This window comes from Equus asinus, chromosome 5, assembly GCF_041296235.1.
Source record: "Equus asinus isolate D_3611 breed Donkey chromosome 5, EquAss-T2T_v2, whole genome shotgun sequence".
NCBI classification, from domain to species: domain Eukaryota; kingdom Metazoa; phylum Chordata; class Mammalia; order Perissodactyla; family Equidae; genus Equus; species Equus asinus.
The window spans coordinates 88,525,862-88,549,731 of NC_091794.1; the positions used below are offsets into that span (position 1 = coordinate 88,525,862).

The following is a 23,870-nucleotide window of genomic DNA, read 5'->3' on the forward strand; positions in this document are numbered from 1 at the left end:
CTGTAGGACCCCAGATTGTTTCCTTTCGCGGTCTGTTTCCTCATCTGTAAATGAGGACAAAAATGCCTATGTTTTGGGTTGTGGAGGGAATACTTACAAAAGTCCTGCACCGTGTCTGGTACTGGGTACTCCCTCGAAATATAACTTCCTTTCCATGTAAGCACCTGACTACCAGGAATTACCTATTGGAGTTGCACAGAGTCAGAGAAGAAGGGGCATCACCATTTATCAAGCACAGGGCCTGGCACATCTATTGTCTTATGAACGCTTCACAATAGCCCTGTTAATATTAACAGTAGGCCCTAATAATACATAAGCGTTATTACTGTTCCCATCTTATAGATGAGAAAACTGAGATTCCAAGAGAATGCATAGTGTGTCTAAGTTCGCACAGTGATCAGGAAGCTGGGATGTGAGCCCAGGTCTTTCTGAACCTTCACACTATATGACACTGCTGGCAAAGCTGGGCCTTCAGCTGCGGTTCAGATGGGCTTTGAGGAAAAGGGCAGGTTGGGCTGGCAGGATGAAGGGAGCTGTGGAAAGAGGATCAAACAAAGCAACTGGAGAGGAGACAGTCTGGCCGCAGTGGGGGCTGCGTGTGGACGAGGAAGGAGAGGTAGAGGGTAGCATTTGGGCTGGTTATGGAGGATATTAAATGCCAGTAAGCAAGAGGGAGCTGTGGTAGGTTCTTGAGCAGGGCTGGCCCACCAGGGTTGTTTGCAGTGGAGAGGGCTTCTGGGGAGGAGACCTGTCAGGAGTCTGTTGCAGGGATCCAGGAATGAGATGTCTCGGCTTTGGAATTGTGGGAAACCCAGACAAGCAGCTGGGAGGAGACCCCTGCCCTGGAGAGTCCTCAGTTAAGGGGCACTGCCTGAATGGGAGTGTTGCTGCCAAAGATACAGAGATTCATACATTTGCTGATGTCCTGAGTATTAAGTCCTTGTACTAAGTGTTTTGCTACGTGCCAGTTTTTTAGCTAAGCCTCGTGCAGAATGAAATCAGCAAAGCTCTTAGGGTTTTTGCACTATTAGGGGGACAAATTATACATACAAACTCATCCTGCACACTCCTGCTGGAATAACGAAAAGCACACCTGATCAACTCACCCTCTAACTGGAAGCCTTCCATGGCACCCATGCTCACAGAAGCTGAGCATCTCATCCTGGTTTTCAAAGCCAGCATGACCTCAACCTCCCTCCTTGACCTTATTTCCTGCCACTTCTCTTCGATGACGTTCCAGTGAAGCTAGGTTGCTGGTGGCACCCGTACGTATGTTCATGGCCTTGCTCTGTGCCTTTGCCTCTTCTCTGCCTTCCCAGAATGCCCTCCTCCCTCCAAAGGCTTATGTCTAAAATTCCCCATCCCTCAAGGTCAAGTGCACTGTCAGCTCACCCATGACGTCTTCCCTGACCCCCTCTCTCGGGGACTCCTAGGAGTCATTTCTCCTCTTCTGAACTCCCATTGCCCATGGCCTGGGTTTACCTGATGACACTGAGTACTTTTATCCTTCCTTTACGCTCCTGTCTTACCTCCCAACTGGAGCTGTGGTCTCTGCCTGATTCATCTTTGCCAAGTAGCCAGGCTCTCAGCACAGTGCCCCGAGCACCTGGGAGAGGCTCAAGTGTCAAGTGATGAATGAATGAATGAATGAATTAGTTAATTAATTAATGAGGACTCAGGTACAAGGGTAGTTATATGACTAGCAGATCCGTGATTGCCCCTCAGTAAATATGAAATGAACAATGAGTGAGTCAAGAGCAGAATGACTCTTACTTTAGTGTGCACATATGCAAATCAGGAGACGGTTTTCCTGCTTTCCTACCTTAGAGCATCCTTCATTCTCTCATTCATTCCTTCATGTAACAACTGTCTATCTGTTTAATACCTGGCAGTACCTGTGCGAGGTGCTGGCATGAGATGGCACAGATGAATGAGACCCAGTCACTGTTCACAAAGAGGAGACGTGCATGTATGCACAGTGTGAGGTGGTGGCATAAGGATGAGGGGGAATGAAAGGCAGGACAGAAGGAGACCAGAGAAACTATCCTGGAAAAGATGACACTAGAGCTGAGTCCTGAAGGATGGAGAGGAGGCTGCCAGGTAGCCAGAGAGGAAGGTTGGCTGGAGAGGAAGGGCCTTCTAGGAAGAGGCAGTGACTCAGGGAGATCAGGCTCAAGGAGCTGGAAGTGGGTCCATGTGGCTGGAGCATCACCCGCCATTTGGTGGCGGGGGCAGCAGTGGGAGATGAAGCTGGTGGAACTGGCTATGTGCGGCCAGAGGGAGAGCGCCTTGGGGGCTGTGATGCTGGGTTTGGACCTATCCAGGCAGCCTTGTGGAGAATGGGGTAGCCTGAGTCTGGGAGCCCAGTGAGAAGGCTGTCTCCAGAGTGGTCGGGGGGAGGAGGGCTGAACCCAGCCAGCGTCAGTGGGGATGGAGAAGAAGGGACAAATTCAGGAGACGTTGAAGCTGTCACACCCGCTGGTCTCTCTCTCCTCAGTAAATATGGAAATATTTGAGGTTCCAAATATTGAGGTTTCTTCCATTTCCCCATTTTTTGTTTCATAACATGCAATATGTAAAATATACAGAAAACTTGAAAGAATAGTACACCAAGCTTCCGTATACTTACCACCTAGACTCAACCACTGTGAATATTTCGCCGTATTTGCTGTCTCTCTTTTTTCTCTTTCCATTCTTTTTTTCTTTTCTTTTTGCTGAATCCCTCAAAAGTACATTGTGGACATCATGGTACTTCCTTCCTAAGTACTTTGGCATGCGTCTTGTAAAGAGAAGGTTATACTCCTCCATGACATAGCAACATTAGCATCCCCAAGATGCACGGCACTAATCCCCAGGAATTAAGGTTTAGGACAAGGGTTGGAGGAGAGCAGAGAGATCTAGGAGCAGCTGACAGGAAGACAGGAAATAAATGATGCGATTTCTGGGCAGGAGTGAGGACTGTTATCACTTATGGAACAGAGAGTGTGTAGGGAAGGAGACCAGCGGGAGACCTTAGCTGTCAGGAAGAGAAGATCAAGACAAATTCAGGAAATATCCTCTCCTGAGGGACACAGCCAGAACTGTAAAGTCATGGGGCGCGCTGAGTGTGTGTGAGGAGCCCAGGATGGGGAGTAGCAGGGAGAAGGTGAAGATAACTTCAGTTCGCCATCTGGAAGGTTTCTTGGGGCCACACAGCCTCAAAGGAGCTAACGCAGAGTGAGCAGAGGAAGGCTTCCCAGCGGCAATGAGAGCCGGAGAAGATGGAGACGGAGTGGCAGGGCGCCTTCCCTCCCTCATTCAGTTTCCCGCCCCAGCTTGTCCTGTGTGTGCAGCGTCCCCGTGCACGTCTGTAGTCTGTGCTCAGGTGTGTTCTCTCTCTCCCTCGCTCCCTCACTCTCTTTTTCCCTCTTCCTCTCTTTCTCTCCCCCTCCCTCACCCACAGACACACCCCTCACTTGAATAACTAGCAGCAAAGTTAAGAGAATTCCAAATCAGACTGAATTAAGACAAACACAAAAAGCCCCTTTTGTGTTTGAGTCCTTATTCAGAGTAAGATTTACTTATTGTTTCTTAAATGGGAATATCTTTGTGGAATTTTTCTATATAAAAAATAGATGCTCATTTTGAAAAATTCAAAATGCAAACAATAAAGAAATCTGTAAAGTGGTAATCAAAAGTGCCCATAGGGGCTGACCCCGTGGCGGAGTGGTTAAGTTCATGCACTCTGCTTCGGCGGCCTGGGGTTTCGCCGGTTCGGATCCTGGGCGCGGACACGGCACCACTTGTCAGGCCATGCTGAGGCAGCGTCCCCCATGCCACAACCAGAAGGACCCACAACTAAAATATACAACTATGTACTGGGGGGCTTTGGGGAGAAGTAAAAAATAAAAGATTGGCAACAGTTGTTAGCTCAGGTGCCAATCTTTAAAAAAAAAAAAAAGTCCCCGTAATCTTACTCTCTTCTCTTCCACACACCGCTCATGAGATAACCATTGAGGTCCACTTGTACTGATTCTTTTAGATGTTTTGTATGCCGACATGCACATAAAACAAATGCAATAAACATGGTTTCCAGAGGATCATCTCTCTGCAGGGCTCAGTAACTTGCTTTTCGCTTTACCATTTAATTGTATATCATCGTCTTGCTCTGTCAATATATATAGATCGGCCTCATCCTGGCTGATGGCTACAGGGAATTCTCTTGTATGCACAAGAGAATTCGTTTTTTAACTACTCCCCTATTGATAAAGTGAATATTTTCAGTTTTTCACTCCAGTAAACATCCTTATACATGAATCTTTGAACAGTTGTCCAATTATTTCCTTAGGATATATTCTTAGGCGGCCCATTTTGATACATGACCTCAAATCTCCCTCTGGATATGGCAGCAATTTACACATCCACCCAAGCCTGCTGCCCACACGGCATCACTGGTTGTCAGTCCCGTCAGTGTTTACCAGTTTGATGGGCAAAATGATACTCACTTGTCTTTGAAGTTCACTTCTAAATAGTCTGTAATTTCAGTTTAGATTTCTCTTTAACCTGAGTATTTAAGAAATTTTTTTTGAAGTTACTAAGTGGTTATAGATTTTGTAGGATCTTTTTTATTATTTTTACTGCAGTATGCCCTTTTTACTTTTTGAATTTTTGTCTTATTTATGTTCCATGTATATTTGAAGAAAGTGAAAAGAGTACAGGGCTGTATACATTTCTTTTAATCAAATGTATTACGCTTTTTTTCAAACAAAACAGGTTACGCTCCTTTATTGCTTTCTTTTAGCTTTAATTCTTCCTGTTGTTAGCTAACTTGATTTAATTGGCTTTGTTTTTCCTCTAGTGATTTGAGAGTCCTCTGTCCTATTTTTATTCTTCCAGTGATCTTGTGTTTTCATTAATTCTGTTTTCAACAGTATTTATCTTGTTATTTCTCCCCTTTATTTGGGAAATCTTGTTGTTGTTTTCATTTTCATTTCAAGGAAGCTGCGTTTCTTGTTTTCGGATTGCTCTCGACAGTCCACTTTTGTTTTTATCAGTACGTTATCATCTTGCATCTCCCCGAGAACACTATTAATCTTTTGTTTCACGATGTCTCCTGTTTTTCCCTGCGTTAACTGCATTTTGCGGTTGGGCCATTTGGTCTGATTATCCTGCTGGATTCCTTTGAAGAGCTAATTCTTTTTATGTCCCTGGAGTTTTGTCATTTATTCAGTATCAAATTGTAGCTAAGAGCTGGACTCTGGCGCCAGTGCACCTGCTGTCTTCCTAGCTGTGTAGTTTGGGAAGCTCTGTGAGCAGGTGCTCTGTGCTTCAGTTCTCGTTTCTATAAAAGTGGTGATTAAAAACAGTACCTCCCACATAAGGTTACTATGAGGATGAAGTGAGTTGACATATCCAAACACTTAGAACAATGCCTGGCACGTGATTCCCAAGTGATGGGAACTCCCTCCAGGAGCTGGGTAGGTGGTTGTTCGTTCTACCCAGGTGGGGCATCCCCTACACACAGCTAGTTGTAGGTCCCACTCTAGAGTCACAGGTGGTGGACGCTGTGCTGTTGGTGGAGCACGTGTCAAGCAGACTTCCCCTTGGGTGTGCCAGGGACGGGGTGGGGGGGATGTAGATAGCCCAGAGGCCAGTCTATGGGACTATTCCCAAGAGCACAGACAGGAGAAGGTTTGCAGATGCCTCTCCCCATCTTGCCCCAACCCCCACCCCCACATTAGAGGGGACCAGAGGGATCTGTGGTCAACCTCAGCCCAGCAAGCTGGGCAAAGATAGTCCCTTTCCAGGAGTTCCCGGGAGGGATAGTAGGTGGCTGCAGGGATGAGTGGTCAGGCTGAGCCCTGGGTAGGGTCCAAGCAGGAAAGTGGGCCCTTCCTGGATGTGCATGACAAGAGTTGGCTGGCAGGCAGACCGTGCCTTGAACACAGAGAGGCGTCTGCAGCATTTGGCCAGTGTTTCTCCAAGTGCCAAGAATGGGACAAGCTGGCAGCTAACAGCAGAAGGGCAGGCCAGTGAGCTGCACAATCCATGTCACTCTTTCCTGTGTCTTCAGTAGGTGGGACATGGAAGTTTCATCCCATATGGGTGGGCCTCTTCTCAGTTTCCAATGTTGGGTCGGAGTTTCCCTTCTTATAATCAGTGGACCAGCTCAGACAAAAATTGGGGAAGAGAGGGACGCAAAGCCTTTTGCTCTTGGTCCTTCCCTCTGCCTAACATTTATCAAATATCTACAGCATACCAGGTTCTGGATCAGTATAAATGTCCCCATTTTATAGATGAGATCATTGAGGCCCAAAAAGGATGAACATCTCATGGTTACCCAGTGATATGGGTTTCAAACCCGTTCTGTCTGGCTCCAATCTTTTCTCTTCCCCATCTGCCATTCTGACACTGATTTGGTTCCATTTAACAAAACATGCATTGAACACCTCTGGGTGATGCTGTGCAGTGTGAAATGCAAAGATCAGGCTAAGGCCAGTCCTCGTCTTCAAGGGGCTCACATTCTAGTGGGAAATAGTGAAACAAACAGGTACCTCCTAGACAAGGTAGATGCTGTAAGTAAGTGTAAGCCAAGTTCGGTAATGGAGAAGAGAGAGAGAAGTTCTGCCTGAAGATGGAGAGGCAAACATCCCAATTGAGGGGAAGAGAATGAAGGCATGAACATAGGGGAAAGTATGGGGTCTGTCCCAGAAAGAGTGCTCACTTGTTGTGGCTGGACTTTGTGTGGTGGGCGGGGGGGGTGGGGGGGGGGTGGGGGGGAGATAAGTTTGCATGGGTAAAGAGGAGCCTCTGCAGGACCCTGAACGCCAAGATGAGCACTCTGAATGGATTGCTCAGTATGCCGAGGAGTCATGGGGATATTTTGAAGACAGTAACGACATTCAGTTCAATTAAAAAACTTCGAATATTTATCAGTGCCAGGCGTTCTGCCAGGCACTGAGGGTATAAATATAAATAAGAAACAGTCCTTTCCCTTGAAGGTCTCAGTCTTATAGACAGAAATTTTCGGTTAGGAATAGAAGTAGAAAACCGACTCAAGCTGGCTCCAACAGATGGAAGTTCACTCTTCTCCTGGAACGAGAATCTGAAGGTCCCGTCCAGACCTGGTGCAGATGCTCAGGATGCCATTGCTTTTCTTCTGGTTCTGCCATCCCCAGGCTTTCATCCTCTTGATCACCTAGTCAGCTGCTACAGCTCCAGGCATTGTGTCTGTGCTCCAGTCTGAAAGAAGAGGGAAGAGGAAAGGGCCCAGAGCCTTCTCCCGGGGAAGGTTTGATTTATTCAGGAAGAACCACCCTCCTCAGAGACATCTTCCGACATCTCATTAGTCAGACCTTGTCATTAGCTGGCTGAGGGAAAGTGGGAAATCAATTTTGTTTTGTTTTTACAGTTTCAATAGTAGCGACAGACAGGAGTTTTAGAAATGGAGTATGGACAAGCCAACCTAGTGTCTACTACACATTCTAATATAATGTGGTAAAAGCTATAGTAGAAATGTGTACAAAACACAATAGAGAAGCATTTGCAGGAACAGTTCCTATTCCAGGTGGCAGCTGGGGGTGGGTGTTACAGAGAGGACGTGCTATTCTGGCTGCACTTTAAAGCACCGTGGTCGTTCACCTTGTCGCAGGGAAGGAGGACCTTGCAGGCACGTGAAAGAGAGGAAGGGGTGAGTGTGCACACGTGCTTCTGGAAGAGCTCCTTGTCTGGGTGCCATGACAACATCTCTGCTTCAGGAAGCTCGTGGTGGCAGTGCAGAGGATAAATTGGCTGCGAGACCAGGGAGGAATCTAGTAAAACTGTTGGATGGGTCCTGGTTACAGTCAGAAGAACTGCTTTGTTTCTTGAGTACAGATTTGGTTGGGCTTGAGGGCTGTATGGGGCTGGCTGCATGGAGAGGAGGAGAGAAGAGACAGTTCTTTGTGGGGTGCTTTTCCTAAAGAGATCTAGTGCCCATGGAGGTTGGAGAACTTACTGCTCCCGGAAGCTCTGATTTCTGCTCCTAATGCTCCTTAAGTGGTAAAGCTCGTTTTTGGCTAATGCTCCCAGTTTGCTGATTTTTTAACCATCGAGATGCTTCTTAATAATTAAGGCAGAGGGTAACCTGGAAACTCCATTCTTGGCTGTTGGTCGCTAAGCAGTAGGATTACGAGAGGAGGGTCTGTAGTTCTGATTATCCAGACCCCCAGCCCCGTGGAGCTTGTCTTCCTGAGAGGCAGCTGGACTAGAGAAAACATCTGGCTGTGCCAGAAGCCCAGATTCCCCAGCTGCCGTGTCACATCAATCATAGGGCAGCAATTCCCCACTGTGATCCACATTGCTTCCCTTTAACCAGCAAGTGGGAAGCTGGCCCAGAGGAGGCGGAAGGACCAGAAGTGAAGCTTCTGTTCACAGCTCTTGCCAGGAATCGTGGCTGCAGGGTTAGCAGCTTCCAGAAGGTGTATTTTTGGGCAGTGACAGTAAGTTAAACCTTAAACAGAGAAAGTCTGTGTACTTGCGGTGTAAGAGCTGACCTCCTGGAGGACCGGAACAGATAAGTGCATCCACAGTGGGGTGTTCCTTTGTCAGATGTAAGTTCCAACAAACCGGGGAGCTCAAAAGTTTTTGAAGGAGAGGATGTGGATAACCCGTAGGTATAAATGTAGCCTTAAGAGTAGTAGGGCTCTCTGGCAATTTAGTTTCTCACAGATCACCTCTAGCAAAAGAAACACAAACTACTTCAAATTATCCAAGAGTAGTAATCCAGCTGGGCTACACTGGATGGCCGAATTGGCCAGAATACCTCAACTTGACTTCCAGTTTACAACCCCAGAAATGAATTCCACCGTCTCTTAGGAGGAGAATAAACAGTGCAGTGGAAGAAATGCAGACCTTGTTGGTTGGCCGCACTGGACCGGTATTGATCTCTCCCTTTCAAAAGATAAAGAAACAAACAAGCAAAAATACATAAAATAAGCGTGTGATGCCACTTGAAACATACCATTCATTAAAAAAAGAGAACCATTTCCCTAAAGAAATAGAAACATGTCTTCTGAAAGGATTTTGCTATATTAGACAGAAGAAAATTTAAACGAATCAATAGATCATATTCTCATTTAAATATAAGAAATAGGGTTGATAGGTAGCAGAAGATGGATGATGAAATGGGGAGGGGCTCTCCTGAGACAGAAAGACAGTGATGGAGTAAAAAAATGCAAAGAAACTAAATGCACAATAACAATTCAAATCCACAACGGCAGCATTGATGCCTTGCAAGAAATAAAAGCATTGAAGTGGGAGACAAACTGGAGAATCTCTCTGAGACCACAGAGAAAAAGCATGGAAGTGTAGAATTAATGAAAGAAAAGTTGCCAAATATGGAAGACAGAATACCAATCTAGGCAGCATAAATGAAGAAGAACAATGAGCAAATGGAGCAGAAGGAATCATAAAATACAAAATGTTAGCACACTCCCCTGAGAAAGGGGCAGAGGGATGGAGTAACCGCTGATAAAACTTTCTTGGTGGACTGAAAAAACTCACCGGGTTTCAGGCAAAATGAATTAGATACAACTGGATGAAAAATGAAACAGTTGTAAGAATCATAAAAAAATCCCTAAATGCATTTGGCAAAACACACTCTTACAGTGAGCACATAATCAGATCTCATCAAATAAAACTGTCATTTACAAAAGAACCACCACCACAAAGCATCCACCTCCTAAGATTTCTTCTCCTTTGTATCGAAGGCCAAGCCAGTGGTGTTTGGAGACCCAAGAATTGTTGATTCAGCCACAATATAATATGCTCAAAAGCCACGGAAAATGGACACGCAGGCTTCTTGAAGAACTTGCAAAGACATTGCAGTTGGCTGAATGATGGCCCCAAGGATACCAGGTCCGAATGCCTGGAGCTTGAAAACGTGACTTTATTTGGAAAAAGATCTTTGTAGGTGTGATTAAATCAAGGATCTTGAGATGAGGAGATTATCCTGGATTATCCGGGTGGGCCCTAAATGCAATCACGTGTGTCCCTGTAAGAGGGAAGCAGAGGGAGATTTTAATCACACAGAGGAGAAGGTGATGTGAAGACAGACACAGAGATTGGAAAGATGTGGCCAGAAGCCAAGGAATGCCAACAGCCACCAGAAGTTGGAAGAGGCAAGGAATAGATTCTCCCTTAGGGACTCCCAAGGGACTGCCGCCCTAAGGACACCACACTTCAGCGTGGTGATACTGATTTTAGACTGCTGGCCTCCAGAACTGTGAAAGAATAAATTCCTACTGTTTGAAGTCACCAAGTTTGTGGTTCTTTGTCACAGCAGCCACAGGAAACTAAAATAGACATATAATTTTCAGCCTACTGAAATGTTTAGAAAAAATATACTAAGAATTAATGACCATGAAAGACGATATTTAATTTGGGTCTATGGTCCCTGATTATATTGTCAGTGGTTTGATAGCTGGGAGAAGGCAGAGGAGAAAGGAAAATCTTTTTTAGATTTTCTGTCTTACATAAGGGAGAGTGAAATGGTATGTTATTTTTTCCTTTAATAATTAAAGAAAATGCAAGTTTAGGAGGATTTTTGAAAATGTTTGAAGATAAAGTAGAATTAAAAACAAAATGTATACTTTAAAAATCAGTGAAGAAAGTGTGAAAACTAAGAATTACAAAAAGAAAAATAGCAAGAAAATATAATAAAAAGCATAAAACAGGATGATGGAAATAAGCTTGTATTAGTCAGCAGTAATGGCTAACTGATATAACAAATAAACCCCAAATCTCAGTGTTCCAACACAAAAAGCTTCCTGTCTCACTCACTTCACAGTACAATGCTGGTCTGCAGAGGGGCAGGGCCCTGGGTGTGTGTGGGCGGGCGTGCCTCTTCCACAAAATAATTCAAGGCTCCAGGCTTGTTCCACATGACAGCCTCGCAGTCCTCTGGGGCTTCCTTGTGTCTGGCCCACTGAGGAGGGAATGAGAAAGCATGAGAGAGTGGAGCAATGCTTTTTAAGAGTCAAGCCTTCCCCCAACATCCCACTGACCAGAACACGTTTCACAGCTCACCTAATCATAAGGGAGGATATGCCCAGGAGGAAGAGGAAACAAGAGTTGGTAAGCACATAACGTCCTCACTGCCACCAAGTGCAAACATTTCAGTTCCGATAATAAGTATAAACTCCCTTTTGTCTGGCCACTCTGCAGTGTGAGGTAGAAAGGAATGGGAGGAAAAGAGGCAGATCCTGGAGCAGGCCAAGGTTACAGAGCTCAGGATGCGCAGGGGAGTGGGAGGGTCCATGGACAGGGCCCAGAGCAAAGATGACCTATAGACTGAGACCTGGTTGAAGGATCAGCAAAAAACTAAGGTCAAGTGAAAGAGCAGAGTGCCAGACCCAGGAATGCCGAGTAAAGGGTCTGCAACAGGAGTGGGCAGAATGACGTGAGGGGCATCCCAGATGGAGGTCCCCAGGTGACGGCACACAGGGAAAGGAAGCCTCTATTGTTATGTGTGGTACAATTACTGTGACCGACCTGTGGGCAGAGGGAGCTATAGGGAGGCATGAGCAGGTGCCCCCAAGTTAAACTTTTTTATTGCAAAGAAAAGATTCTCAGGTTAGGTAAAGAAAAAAAAATGCTACCAGACAGGAAAACAAGGGAATATTAAAAATAAAAGGTTGGGACAAAGGAATAGTATGAATAAATAAATAAATAAATAAAAAAGCAGGGGTCACAGCATTGCTCTTGCTTTTCCTAAAAAAAAAGAAAGTTAAAAAATATTAAAAGGGAGAGAGGGAATTATTTCATGTGATAAAATGCATAGCCCACAATAACGCTAACAGTCATGAATCCTTTTGCGCCAAATAACCTAACAAAAAAACGTAAAGCAAAATCGGTTAGAAATGCAAGGAGAAATTGACAATTGTAGGAGAATTTAACACATCTCAGTCAAGTAAAGTAAATAAATAAATAGAACAAAAGTGGAATTTTAGGTGATTTTGCCATTTATTGATGTTATTCTGTGTATAGGGCTCAGTGCTGGAGGCTTTATGTGTGATTTCATTTACAATAAACCTCTTAGCGACACTACTGGATAAATGATGTTACTGCCATTTTACAGAGGAGTAAACTGAGGCTCTGCAATGTCGCCCAGCTGGCTATAACAGAACTAGTATTTGAACTCATGTCTGACTCCACAGCCAGTTTTTCCCATTTTGGAGGAGGCATGAGCCTTTCCTTTTATGGAAAACATTTCCCCCAAGAAGAATAAAGACACATCTGCCCCTCGCAGAATCCCCGACACCTTCAGGGCGGGTTCTGGCTGATGATAGGCAGTCACAGAATGACTGGGTGACTTACAGGGTGATGGGGCAGAGAAGGCAACTGGTCGAAGGTCACCCGGCGAGGTGGAGTGGACCACAAGGCGGTGGACTAAGTCCTGCGTTTGTGCCCCCACCTCCCAGAGCATCAGTCACGGCAGCTTCTTCAGTGACCTGAGGCCAAGGTTTACCCTTTCACTTATGAAAATGACAAAAGAAGCTTTTTTTCTATTGCATACCAGCTGGCCCCAGGAAAGAAGAGCCTCTAATTTTGCTCTAGACGCCGATGCTTGCTTTGGAGTTTGCTGTGCCTTCTCAGTTGTTGCTCTTTGTATAGCACAATGCTGTAATTGTTGTTGTCTGCTGTTATGATCATGGTTTAATTGTTGATTTGCAGCTCCGCGTGGCTCAGAGGGGGGCATTTTATAAAACAAGTATTATTTTCTTATTGTCATTTCCAGTGTCACGGAGGATAATTTAAGCTGCATTCTCATTTGGGGACAGGAGTGATTTCTGACCCTTTCCCCCTGCAGCAGCTGTTCATTCGCATGCCATTTTCCCCTGATGTAAAGATCCGCGTTAAGATCTTATTGGTGCAGCCTCCGTTGTGTTCGTGCGGTGGTGACAGTTGCTTGGGAGCACCTGATGCCCTTTCATATTCTGGGGCCCAACCAGAAGGCAAGTGAAATCAACATATCAAGATGGTGTGGAATTTTTTTCTCATTTTGCGTATCTTTCTAATGTGCAGTGAATACAGATGAACCACCTGTACATCTTGAGATGGGTAGTGTCCAAGAAATGCCCAGTGTGTTAGTTTCCTCACACTGAAAGAACTGAGGACCATCATCCCAGAAGCGAGTTTTGCCTGTCCACGGCACTTGAGGGGTGCAGGCTCCTGCGATGAGAATCCAATGCTCTCCTAGCTTTCTATATTAAGGCTCTGCTAGTTAATCTCTTCCTGTCGTTGAAGCTGAGTGTCATGAACCTTACCAGCCTTACCAGCAAAGCCCAGGGGAGTCTCAGTGGTAGGCTGATGGGAAGAGGTGAGGGAGCGAGGGCCAGATCAGGGCGCCCTCACCTGGGGACATGCTCTTGGGAGGTTGTGGTGGAAGGTGGGACTAGGTGGAAACACCATAATGAAAAGGTGTGTAGAGATCCCGGAACAGGGACAACCCCACAATCCAGGGTGCCCTGCAGTTGAAGCAGGTGGCAGCCAGCTGTGAAATGAAGACCCAGCCCCAGAGAGAGCAAACATAGGTTCAGGGCAGCCCCCAGGGGAACAGGAGAGAACCAGAGACCAGTGAGGCTGACTAGCTGAGCTGACCTACTTGTTGGTCATCATGAGAGCCCAGGTGCACCCCAGGCAAACTGGATACCAGACTTGGACAGGAGACCAACTCAAGGCCCCTCCTTTGGTGGGAATGGGGCTCCTCCCTCCTTGCCCCCAACCCTATTCCAGCACCATGGAAACTGCTCCCACTAGGATCACAAGGACCATGCGTGCCTTGCCTTCTTCACAGCTTGGACATCAGTGCCATTTCCTAGACTTTCTCCTCTCTTGACTTCCAGGACGGCACCTTTTCATGGTTTTCCTTCTGCTTCCTCGACGCCTCGTTCTTCATCTCCTTCATGGGCTTCTCTTCTCCTGCTCATCCTTAATGCCATGGTTCCCCAGAAAACTCCCTTCTCTGTGTGCTTCTCCTGCTACATACTCATTGGGTGGGGTTGTCCAAACCTATAGCTTCAGGTCTCACCCACCTCCACCCCAGACTCTTGTCCTGCTGAAGAATTTGTAGTTTCCTGGGGGTACCAGTCTCTCTTTCCCACCGTGTCTTTGCACAGCCTGTTTTCTCTGCCTGGCATTCACTTTTCTTCCCACACTCCTCATCCACCCCCTCATCTGGACACATCCTGTTCATCTCTGAAGACTCAGCTTAGTTGTTCCCTCCTCAAGGGGTCTTACCTCAACCCCTCCACCCAAGGTAGGGGCCTTCTCTGTGCATACATTTACCATAATACTTATCACCCCACATTTAGGGGCAGAAACATGCCATATTCCTGTCTGTGTCACCAGTGCCTGGGATGCTATCTGCACCTAGTACCTACTATCCACTGATTGAATGTGTGAATAACGGTATCCATATAGGGTCAGAGAACTTGTAGGGCTGGAATTAGAGAGTTTGAGACCATGGTTGCTGCATCCCCATATGTCCTGGGTTTAGACTAGGCAGCTAGCTCTGGCCCAGTGTGTGTGCAGCTAGGTCCTATCTCTTTGGTAGTGACAGAACATCAAGGATACAGTTGTAAGATCTACGGGGCTGGATGTGGGTGGTAAAGAAAGATGTCAGAACCTCCAGCAAAATAGAAAGTATTTCCTTAGCACATAGGATTTCAGTTGCCTCTGCCAAGTGCCACACATTTGGCAAGAACAGTGGTGAGTTTTGCTGAACTCTAGGCATCCCTGAAAGCTGATGAACCATTCATTCATTCGGTTCACCCAAACCAAGAGCTTAGTGTGGGTCAGGTGCTGGGTGCCGAAGAAATAGGGATGAATGAGGCACAAACACAACAGTTAAGGAACTGGGGAAGACAGATAAGTCAACGGGTGACTAATACAGTGGGAGCTCAAGGAGGGAGCATCTCACCACACTGGGTCCACGAGAGGATATGGAGAAGCCTATAGAAAAGCTCCGCACTGGATGTGGGGTATCTACCAGTACATGTTAGTCAGATGGTGTATTAGTTTACTAGGGCTGCTGTAACAAACTGAAGGGCTCAAAACAAATGTATTGAAAAACTGTATTCTTGCAGTTCCAGAGCCTGGAAGTCCAAAACCAAGGTGCAAGTAGGGCCATGCTCCCTCTGAGGACTCTAGGGAAGACCCTGTTTCGTGTCTCTCTCCTAGCTTCTGGTATTGCCAGCAACCCTTGGCATTCCTTGGCTTGGAGACGCATCACTCCAATCTCTGCCTCCACTTTCACATGACCTTCTTCCCTGTGTCCCCTCAGTGCCTCTGTGTGCAGATCTCCCCTCCTTTCTCTTATAAAGACGTCCGTCATTGGATTTAGGGCCCACTCTAATCCAGGACGACCTCGTCTTAACTTGATTACATCTGCAAAGACTCTACTTCTCACTAAGGTCACAGTCACAGGGACCAGGGGTTAGGACTTGAACTCTCTGAGAGAGACAATTCAACCCACTGCAGGTGGTATGGTATGAGGGCTTGGAAACCTCCAGGCAGAGGGAGGTCCCCAGAGCCAGAGGATAAGAGGGAAACGGATGAAGGGTGAGAGGGAGGGGAGAAGGCAATGGGATGCTCAGGAACGACTTGGGGTGTCCCATAGGGAGTCTGACTTTATTCTGTAGGGAAGGAGGAACGACTGGGGCGGATGCGTGGCTGAGAAAGATCACCCTGGCCCTCGTCGAAAAGGTGAGTTGAAAGGGTGGGAGAGAGTTTGGGTCCAGGAAGGCCAGTTACATTTTTATTCCTCTGTATACGCTAGTCCATCTCTTGGGATCTTCTGCCTCTTTTTCACTTTCCTCATGGTATTTTTTTCTTTCTTCAAAACTGCTTCAAAGACACCTCCTCCTTGGAATTTTCCTTGCCTCTCTCAGTTAGAAGAAGAAGATGTAAAAGAAAGGCCTTTGGCACCAGACAGATGTAGTTTGATGGCTGCCTATGAACCACACTAGCTGTTTCACCCCCACCCCCACCCTGGCGAGCTGCCTATGTTAACCCCTGGGGACTTCAGTTCCCCCATCAGCGAGATGGAGAAAATCGACTCTAAATCAGAGGGTTATTATGAGGATATTAGACAATATACATAAAGTACTTGGTACATAGATTTCCTGCAAATATTTAGTTCTCTTCCTCTGGTTATTTCAATAGCACTTTATCCCATTCTTTTAGTACCTATTGCACACATTATTGTGTTTTGGTGTCTCTTTCAATAAGCAGCGGCAGCCTCCAGGGCAAAGACAGAGCCATGCACATTTCCGCAGCTCTCAACACAGAGCTTGATGCACAACACGCCTCAGCCCTCCTCCCTGGTCTGTGTTGTGTCTGTGGTCCAGAGACACACACATGCGCCAGCAAGGCATTGGTACGAAGGTGCACCTCTTCACTCTTCACCTCCTCCCTTCCCTTCAGTGCCTCTCCTCTGGTGGGGGGGGGGGAGCGGGGGGGTGGGTGGTGAGAACAGGGTCCTCAAACTGTTTTCCGTTGTTTTCAAAGGCCAAAAGACCAGGTGTTGCCCTGCAGGGGAGCTGCTCAGGCAAACCCCAATGTCTGTTCGGGCCCAGAGTTATCCCTATAGATCAGAACCTCTAATTAGCGTTTTATAGACTCTGATTTCTATAAGATGAGAAAAGTCTTCAATAAGGGTCTTAGTAAATGTAGTTGGTTTGGCAAAGCAAGTCTTGGCTGGCGCCCACCACGGATTTATACTGAAAGAGCCATAGACTCCTGCAGCAGCTCCCTCCCTTGTAACTTCCAGGCGGCATTCACTCTTGGCCTTGCCAAGCTGTTCTCAGCTGAGCAGCAGGAGTGATCTTAAAAGTGTACATCAGCTCCTGTCAGGTCTCAGCTTAAAATCCTTCCATGACTTCCCTTAGCCTGTAGAAGAAAATCCAAACTTTTCCCGTCTCACCTGACCTGGTCTCTGCCTGCATCTCTTGGCCCAGCGACAGCCTCAGTGGCCTTTCTCTTGCTCCAACACTCCAGGCTGGTTCCCTTTGGGGGCCTTTGCACATGCTGCCCTTTATTCACAGAAAGCTTCCTCCTCGCTCTTACCCTGCCCTGCTCTCCACATGGCTGGCTCCCTTTGAGCCTCTCATCTTGCTTAAATGTCATCTCCTTAGTGAGGTCTTCCTGGCCACCCTATCTAACGTGGTCACTCATTCTCAGCGCTCTGCTGTTTTCTTCACTGCCTTTGCCACAGCTGATAATCTTTTAATGGGTTTGTGTATGCGAGAGTATCGCCCATGTCCAGAAACAAGTGGAAAATGACACCCTGTCTGTCATCTTCACCATTATCTCCCAGCGCCCAGCACATCGGAGGTGTTTAGATAAATGAATGCGGTAAGAAGTCTGGAACTTCAGCTTCTATCCTTTCCGTTGCCAAGTTGCATTGTTTCTGCATGCAAAGGACCTCAGGCTCCCTCCCGTCACTGCCTCCTGCCACTTGTCTTGACCTCGTCAATGCCACACCTGTGACTTTGTCTGATTATCAGATCACCTAAGCTGAATGCAACAAACCGGCGTTTTTAATTCATGATCTGGAATACCAGCCCTTTAACCTTGTGTGTGATTCACATGTAAACTACTGATTCCTAGAGGGGGCCTCTCCAGCACGTGCCTGGCTCTCAGCCACAGCCTCTGCCTTCGGGAGGGGTGGGCTGCATTCTCAGGGGACAGGGTGGGAGCACCAAAGTCTGACCTGGACTATAATTATATAATGTAAATCTGGCTCACTCTCTAATCAGCCCTTGACCTTGGGCAATTTATTGAACCTCTCTGAACCTCACTTTTAAAGATGGGAATGATGCCACCTACAACATCAAGATGCTTGTGAGGACTGAATGGGATAAAGCGCCTTGTACACAGTGGTTGTTGTATACACGTGTGTTCTTTCATTTCTACTTAGTCTCCATATTCTCTCTTCACAAATTCCTATCAGACTGGTCCTCCTGGGATTTCTTTCATTCACTCGTTCATTCCACTATTCACCCCCGGGGACTTTGGTCCAACTCTAACCAGAAGAGGCTGGAGCCCACACTCCTCTAGCTCATTCTGAGGCCCTCATTATCCTCCTTCCCTCAATCCAGCTCTACTTCCTGTGACATCCTAACGCCACCTGAACTCCCGTGTGAGAGTCGCCTTTCTTCCCAGGCACCCTAGCTCCCGCTGCCTCCAGATCTTGTCTGATGTTGTTAAATCCAAAGAAAACACACTCCCTTTCTTGTCACCAAACTTTCAGTGTCATTTCCTCCTTCCTGCCCTGACAAGTCGGGCCCACGCAAACCTCTCTTTTCTGAGAGCACGTCCAGCAACACCGCACGGTTTAGCTCTCGGTCTGCGCCTGTGCCGGGCTGCCAACTTCACAGTGCACGGAGTGACGTGGAGAGAGCAGAGACGGAAGGGGCAGCTTGGCACAGCAGTGGGTATGCCTGTTTGCTCTGCTTCCTGGGGAGCTCCTTCTCCCCTTTTCAATCAAGTGTGGGGCCCCCGGCTGCCAGTCTGTTCCCTGTTAAACGCCTTGAAGGGGAGCCCATCTGCCTTCGCTCTGTTGGAAGTCCTCAGAGGGGAGGCCTGCCAGGGAAATTAGAACACAGCCATTGAGAAAACCCACACAGCTCCTGGTACTGAGGAATCTCCACCTATACCTATAAAAGGGTCTACTTAGGAAAGCCAGGAAATGCGCTTGAATCCTATCAGAACTAATTGATAATTGAAAATAAGAAACACACATGAATGGAAGCCAGCCTTTTAGTGCTGAACATGATGAGGTCCATACAGAAGTCAAAATATAATGATGTGCCCCTGAAATTTATATAATGTTATTAACCACTGTGACCTCAATAAAATTAAAAAAATTTACATGGGAATGAAAAAGAAACATACACATATATATTCAACAATAAATATGTAACTGAAAATTAAATTCCGTTCACAATGGAGCAAAAGAAATGAATTTAATAAGAAGTATGCAAAGAAGAAAACCATAAAACTTTACAAAAGTACATGAACTAAGCCCTAAATAAGATGTCTACAGTGTTCCTGGCTGGCGAAAATAAGTAACATAAAGATATCAGTTTGCCCCAGTTAATAAGTGTGTTCAATCCCAATGAAAATATCAGTGGAATTTTTTGGAATTTGATAGCCATAAATTTATCTGAAAGAATAAATTTGGGAAATTAGCTTAGAAATTTTGGAGAAAAAATATGAAGGGAGCTTTTCCTTTAAAAATATCAAAATCTGAGATTGTAGAACTGGAGGGAGCTATAGTTCCTGGGACCATAAGTAGAATCCAGGACAAGCAAAAGAGACGGCCCTGGAGGAGAGTCTAGAATGAGACCCACGAGCAAGGTGACATTTTAAACCTGTGGCGAGAACCTGGATTATTCAGTTATGAATGTCTCCTTTCCCAGGTATTCACGAGCACCATCCGAAGTGTCGGGCACATCCTCTGCACTGGGGCTCGAGGCCTGGTCCCACACTCATGAAAATGATGTGCTAGTCGGGGAGACGGATAGTAAACAAAAAAAAACTAAGTATAGGCTGTGATAAATGCTAAGGAGGAAGTAAACAGAGAGTTTTGATAGTCAAGATACAGGGGAGGAGACTTTAGATAGATGTTTGGACAATGGGGTGTCCATTTGGAAAAGTAATGAACCTATAAACCTCAAAAAATGAAACTATATGGGGCAAGCCCTGGTGGCCTAGAGGTTAAGCAGCCCGGATGTGGCTCCTGGGTGCAGACCTACACCACTTGTCAGCGGCCACGCTCTGGTAGCAACTCACATACAAAATAGAGAAAGACTGGCACACATGTTAGCTCAGGGCGAATCTTCCTCAGCAGAAAAAAAAGATGAAAGTATACAAGTTCTGGGAAAATATTACAGTTTTGCTTTTTAATCATTTTGAGGAGAATAAAGTTTGTCCAAATATAACACAGGACCCAATATCCTTAAAGGGAAAGATTAAGATATTTGGTTACATAAAATGAATAACTTCTATACCAAAATGGACACCATAAGCAAAATTTAAAAGGAAAAGAGACACCAGATGCCAGAAGAAAATATTAGCAACAAATATATCATATAAAAGAGGAATCAAAATATATAAAGATAATAAAAATTATAGTGTATAAAGAGAATTTAAAAAGAGAACTCAATTAAGATGGATAAAGGATATTAAGATATACAAATGGCCAACAAATATATGCAACTTTTCTAAATTATCTAATCTTAAAACACCAATGAGATTCCATTTTGGTTTAGCAGATGAGCAAGTATTTTAATGTAGAATATATTTACAACATTGTAATATCTGATGTTGGTGAGGTGAAATTTAGAGAGAAGAGTCACATTAATACAGTTTAGTGGGAATGTGAATTGACACAATCACTTAAGAGAATAACTTAGCAGCATTTATCAAAAATTTTAGTATATATGCCTACCCCCCCAAAATTATTCCTGCTTGTCAACTGAAATATTAACAGAAAAATGCAAAGCTACATAAAGATGGGAGTGTTCCTTGCAGTGTTATGTGAAATATAACCATGTCCATTTTTGCAGGAAAAAAATGAAGTAGATGTCTTTGTCCACAATACAGTATTAAGTGAAGAAAGTTACATGAAACTATGTAAAACGTGGCTCCATTTGGGAGGAAAAGATGTATGTGTGCGCATTGAAGAAAAGTCTGGAAAGATATGCACCAAGGCTAATATCAAGTGAAAAGCTCTGGAGAATAGATTGGTTGCTTGAGAAAGAGACTTTTTAAAAATTCAGTGCATCTGTATATTGTTTGCCTTTTTCTGCCTCGAGCATGTCTTATTTCTACAATTTAAAAGGATATTTTTACAAAGAGATAGTGATAAATGAGTAGGATCCTGGAACAGAAAGGAAAAACTGGTGAAATTTAAATAAAGTCTGGAGTCAAGTTCATAGTAATATGCAGTTTTGGTTTCCTGGTTGTAACAAAGGTACCAGGGAAATGTAAGATATTAGCAATAGGAGAAATGATGAGGGGTCTGTGGGAATTCTCTGTATTATCTTTGCAACTTTTCTGTAAGTCTAAAATTCTTCCAAAATGAAAAATTGATTAGAAGAGGGAGAGAAGCTTGTAGCCAAAGAAGATTTGGCAGCTGGAACCTTTTTGTTCTGGAAGAATTCAGGTTCCTACCGAGCTCCTTTGCTCTGCGAGCTCTGTCTGGGTCTGCAGGCACCCCACACACGGAGACCCCCGCCTGGCCTCCTGAGAGTTGCGGGGATTATCTGAGCCAAGCCTGTGTGCGGCTAATATCCTGAGTTCTACTCTGGGAAACCAAGGTGTGGGCTCACCCCAGCCCTCACCCCTTCTGAGCCAGCTTCTCAGTGACCCCACAGCAACCCCTGCCCTTTACCCAACCCGCTCTTTTTTATGAGTTAGTTTTTTAGAGCGGATTTAGATTCACAGCAAAATTGAGAGGAAAGTACAGAGATTTCCCATATAGCCCCTGTTCCCACGCATGCACAGCCTCCCCCATTATCCATATCCCCCACGAGCGTGGTGCATTTGTTACAATTGATGAACCTACGTTGACACATCATCATCACCCAACGTCCATAGTTTACATTAGGGTTCACGCTTGGTGTTGAACATTCTGTGGGTTTGGACAAACGTGTATGACATGTATTCGTCATTGTGGTATCATACAGAGCATTTCCACTGCCCTGAAAATCCTTTGTGCTCCACCTATTCTTCCCTCCCACCCCACTGCCAGCCCCTGGCAACCACTGATCTTTTTACCGTCGCCACAATTTTGCCTTTTCCAGAATGCTGTCTAGTTGGAATCATACAGTATTGTAGCCTTTTCAGAATGGCTTCTTTCTCTTGGTGGTATGTATTTAAGGTTCCTCCATGTCTTTTCATCACTTGATAACTCATTTCTTTTTAGTGCTGAATAATATTCCATTGTCCGGATATACCACAGTCTTTTTATCCATTCACCTACTGAAGATGTCTTGGTTGCTTCCAAGTTTGGGCAATTACGAATAAAGCTGCTATAAGCATCTGTGTGCAGGTTTTTGTGTGAAAATAAATTTTGAACTCGTTTAGGTAAATACTAAGAAGCATGATTTCTGGATCATATGGTAAGAGTATTTTTAAGAAACTGCCAAACTGTCTTCCAAAGTGGCTGTAACATTTTGTATTCCCACCAGCAACGAATGAGAGTTCCTGTTGCTCCACATACTCATCAGCATTTGATGTTGTCAGTGTCCTGGATTTTAGTCTCTCTAGTAGGTGTGTAGTTGTATCTCATTGCTGCTTTCATTTGCATTTCCCTGATGACATCACATCTTTTCATATGCTTGCTTGCCATCTATATATCTTCTTTGGTGAGGTGTCTGGTAAGGTCTGTAGCCCATTTTTTAATCAGGTTGTTTTCTTATTGTTGAGTTTTAATAATTCTCTGTATATTTTGGGTAACAGTCCTTTATCAGATGTGTCTTTTGCAGAGATTTTTCTCCCAGTCTGTGGCTCGTCTGCTCATCCCCTTGATAGTGTCGTTTGCAGAGCATAAACTTTTAATTGTAATGAAGTTCTGGTTATCAGGTGTTTTTTTCATGGATCATGCCTTTGGTGTTCTATCTAATAAGTCATCACCATACCCAAGGTCATCCAGATTTTCTGTGTTATCTTCTAGGAGTTTTATAATAAGTTCATGTTTATATTAAGATCTGTGATCCACTTTGAGTTCATTTTTGTGAGGGGTATAAAATCTGTGTCTAGATTCATCTTTTGCATGTTGATATCCAGTTGTTCCAGCACCATTTGTTGAAAAGACTATCTTTGCTCCACCGTATTGCTTTTGCTCCCTTGTCAAAAATCAATTGACTGTATTTATGTGGGTCTGTTTCTGCGCTCTCTATTTTGTTCCATTGATCTATTTGTCTATTATTCCACCAATACCACTGTTTTGATTCTTGTAACTTTATAGCAAGTCTTGACATTGGGTAGTGTCAGTCCTCCAATTTTGTTCTTCTTCAAGATTGTGCTGGCTATTCTGGATCTTATGCCTCTCCATAGAAATTTTAGAATCCCTTTGTTGATATCCACAAAAGAACTTGCTGGGATTTTGATTGACTATTTTCTTTTTACCTATATCCTTTATCCAATCCAGACCCTGCCTTCTCACTATCCTCCTCCTAATTTATAATGATATGGATATGGACTCAGGAATGAGGTCTGAGGTCTGTTGTGTGGAGTTGAGAAGACAGGTGGGGTTTGATAGTGGCAACATGAAGCTCATAGTAATAAACGAGATGCCCAAAATATACTTCTCCTCACCTTGTCCCCATTGCCAGTGACCTCAGTGGAGGAGTGGCTGAATGAGAATCATGAGGATGCTACCAGATGACCTTCCCTGACTGGAAGCCCCTGGAAAAAAAGGAGCTGAGCCCGGCATGACTGCCTGCTTCTTCTCTCCATTCAGGCTCCACTTCTTGGTGTTCGACACAGAGGAGGTCCATGATGTGCTGCGCATCTGGGATGGGCCTGTGGAGAGTGGGGTTCTGCTGAAGGAGCTCAGCGGCTCAGCCCTGCCCAAGGATCTGCATAGCACCTTCAACTCAGTCGTTCTGCAGTTCAGCACCGACTTCTTCACCAGCAAGCAGGGGTTTGCCATTCAGTTCTCAGGTCTGTGCTTGCCTTCTGCTGGCACCCTCTCCATTTGTCATGCTGCCTGCTCTCCTTCTCTCTCAAGTCCCTCCTTTCCTCCATCTCCACTCGAGTAAAGATATTTATTGAGCGTCTGCTGTGTGCCTGGTACATGGTTAGCACCTGTTCAAATATCCATGCTAAGCTTACTC

The 23,870-nt window shown here is 45.3% G+C and overlaps 1 protein-coding gene across 1 annotated transcript in view; it reads left to right on the top strand.

Annotated features, from left to right (window-relative positions):
* The window catches only part of CSMD2 (CUB and Sushi multiple domains 2), a 588,433-nt gene that overhangs the window by 418,144 nt on the left and 146,419 nt on the right, over window positions 1-23,870 (top strand). Inside the window, exon 26 of the mRNA XM_070510384.1 lies at window positions 23,495-23,697. Within this exon, the coding sequence (XP_070366485.1) occupies window positions 23,495-23,697 (203 nt within the window). The remainder of the gene's footprint in view (window positions 1-23,494; window positions 23,698-23,870) is intronic.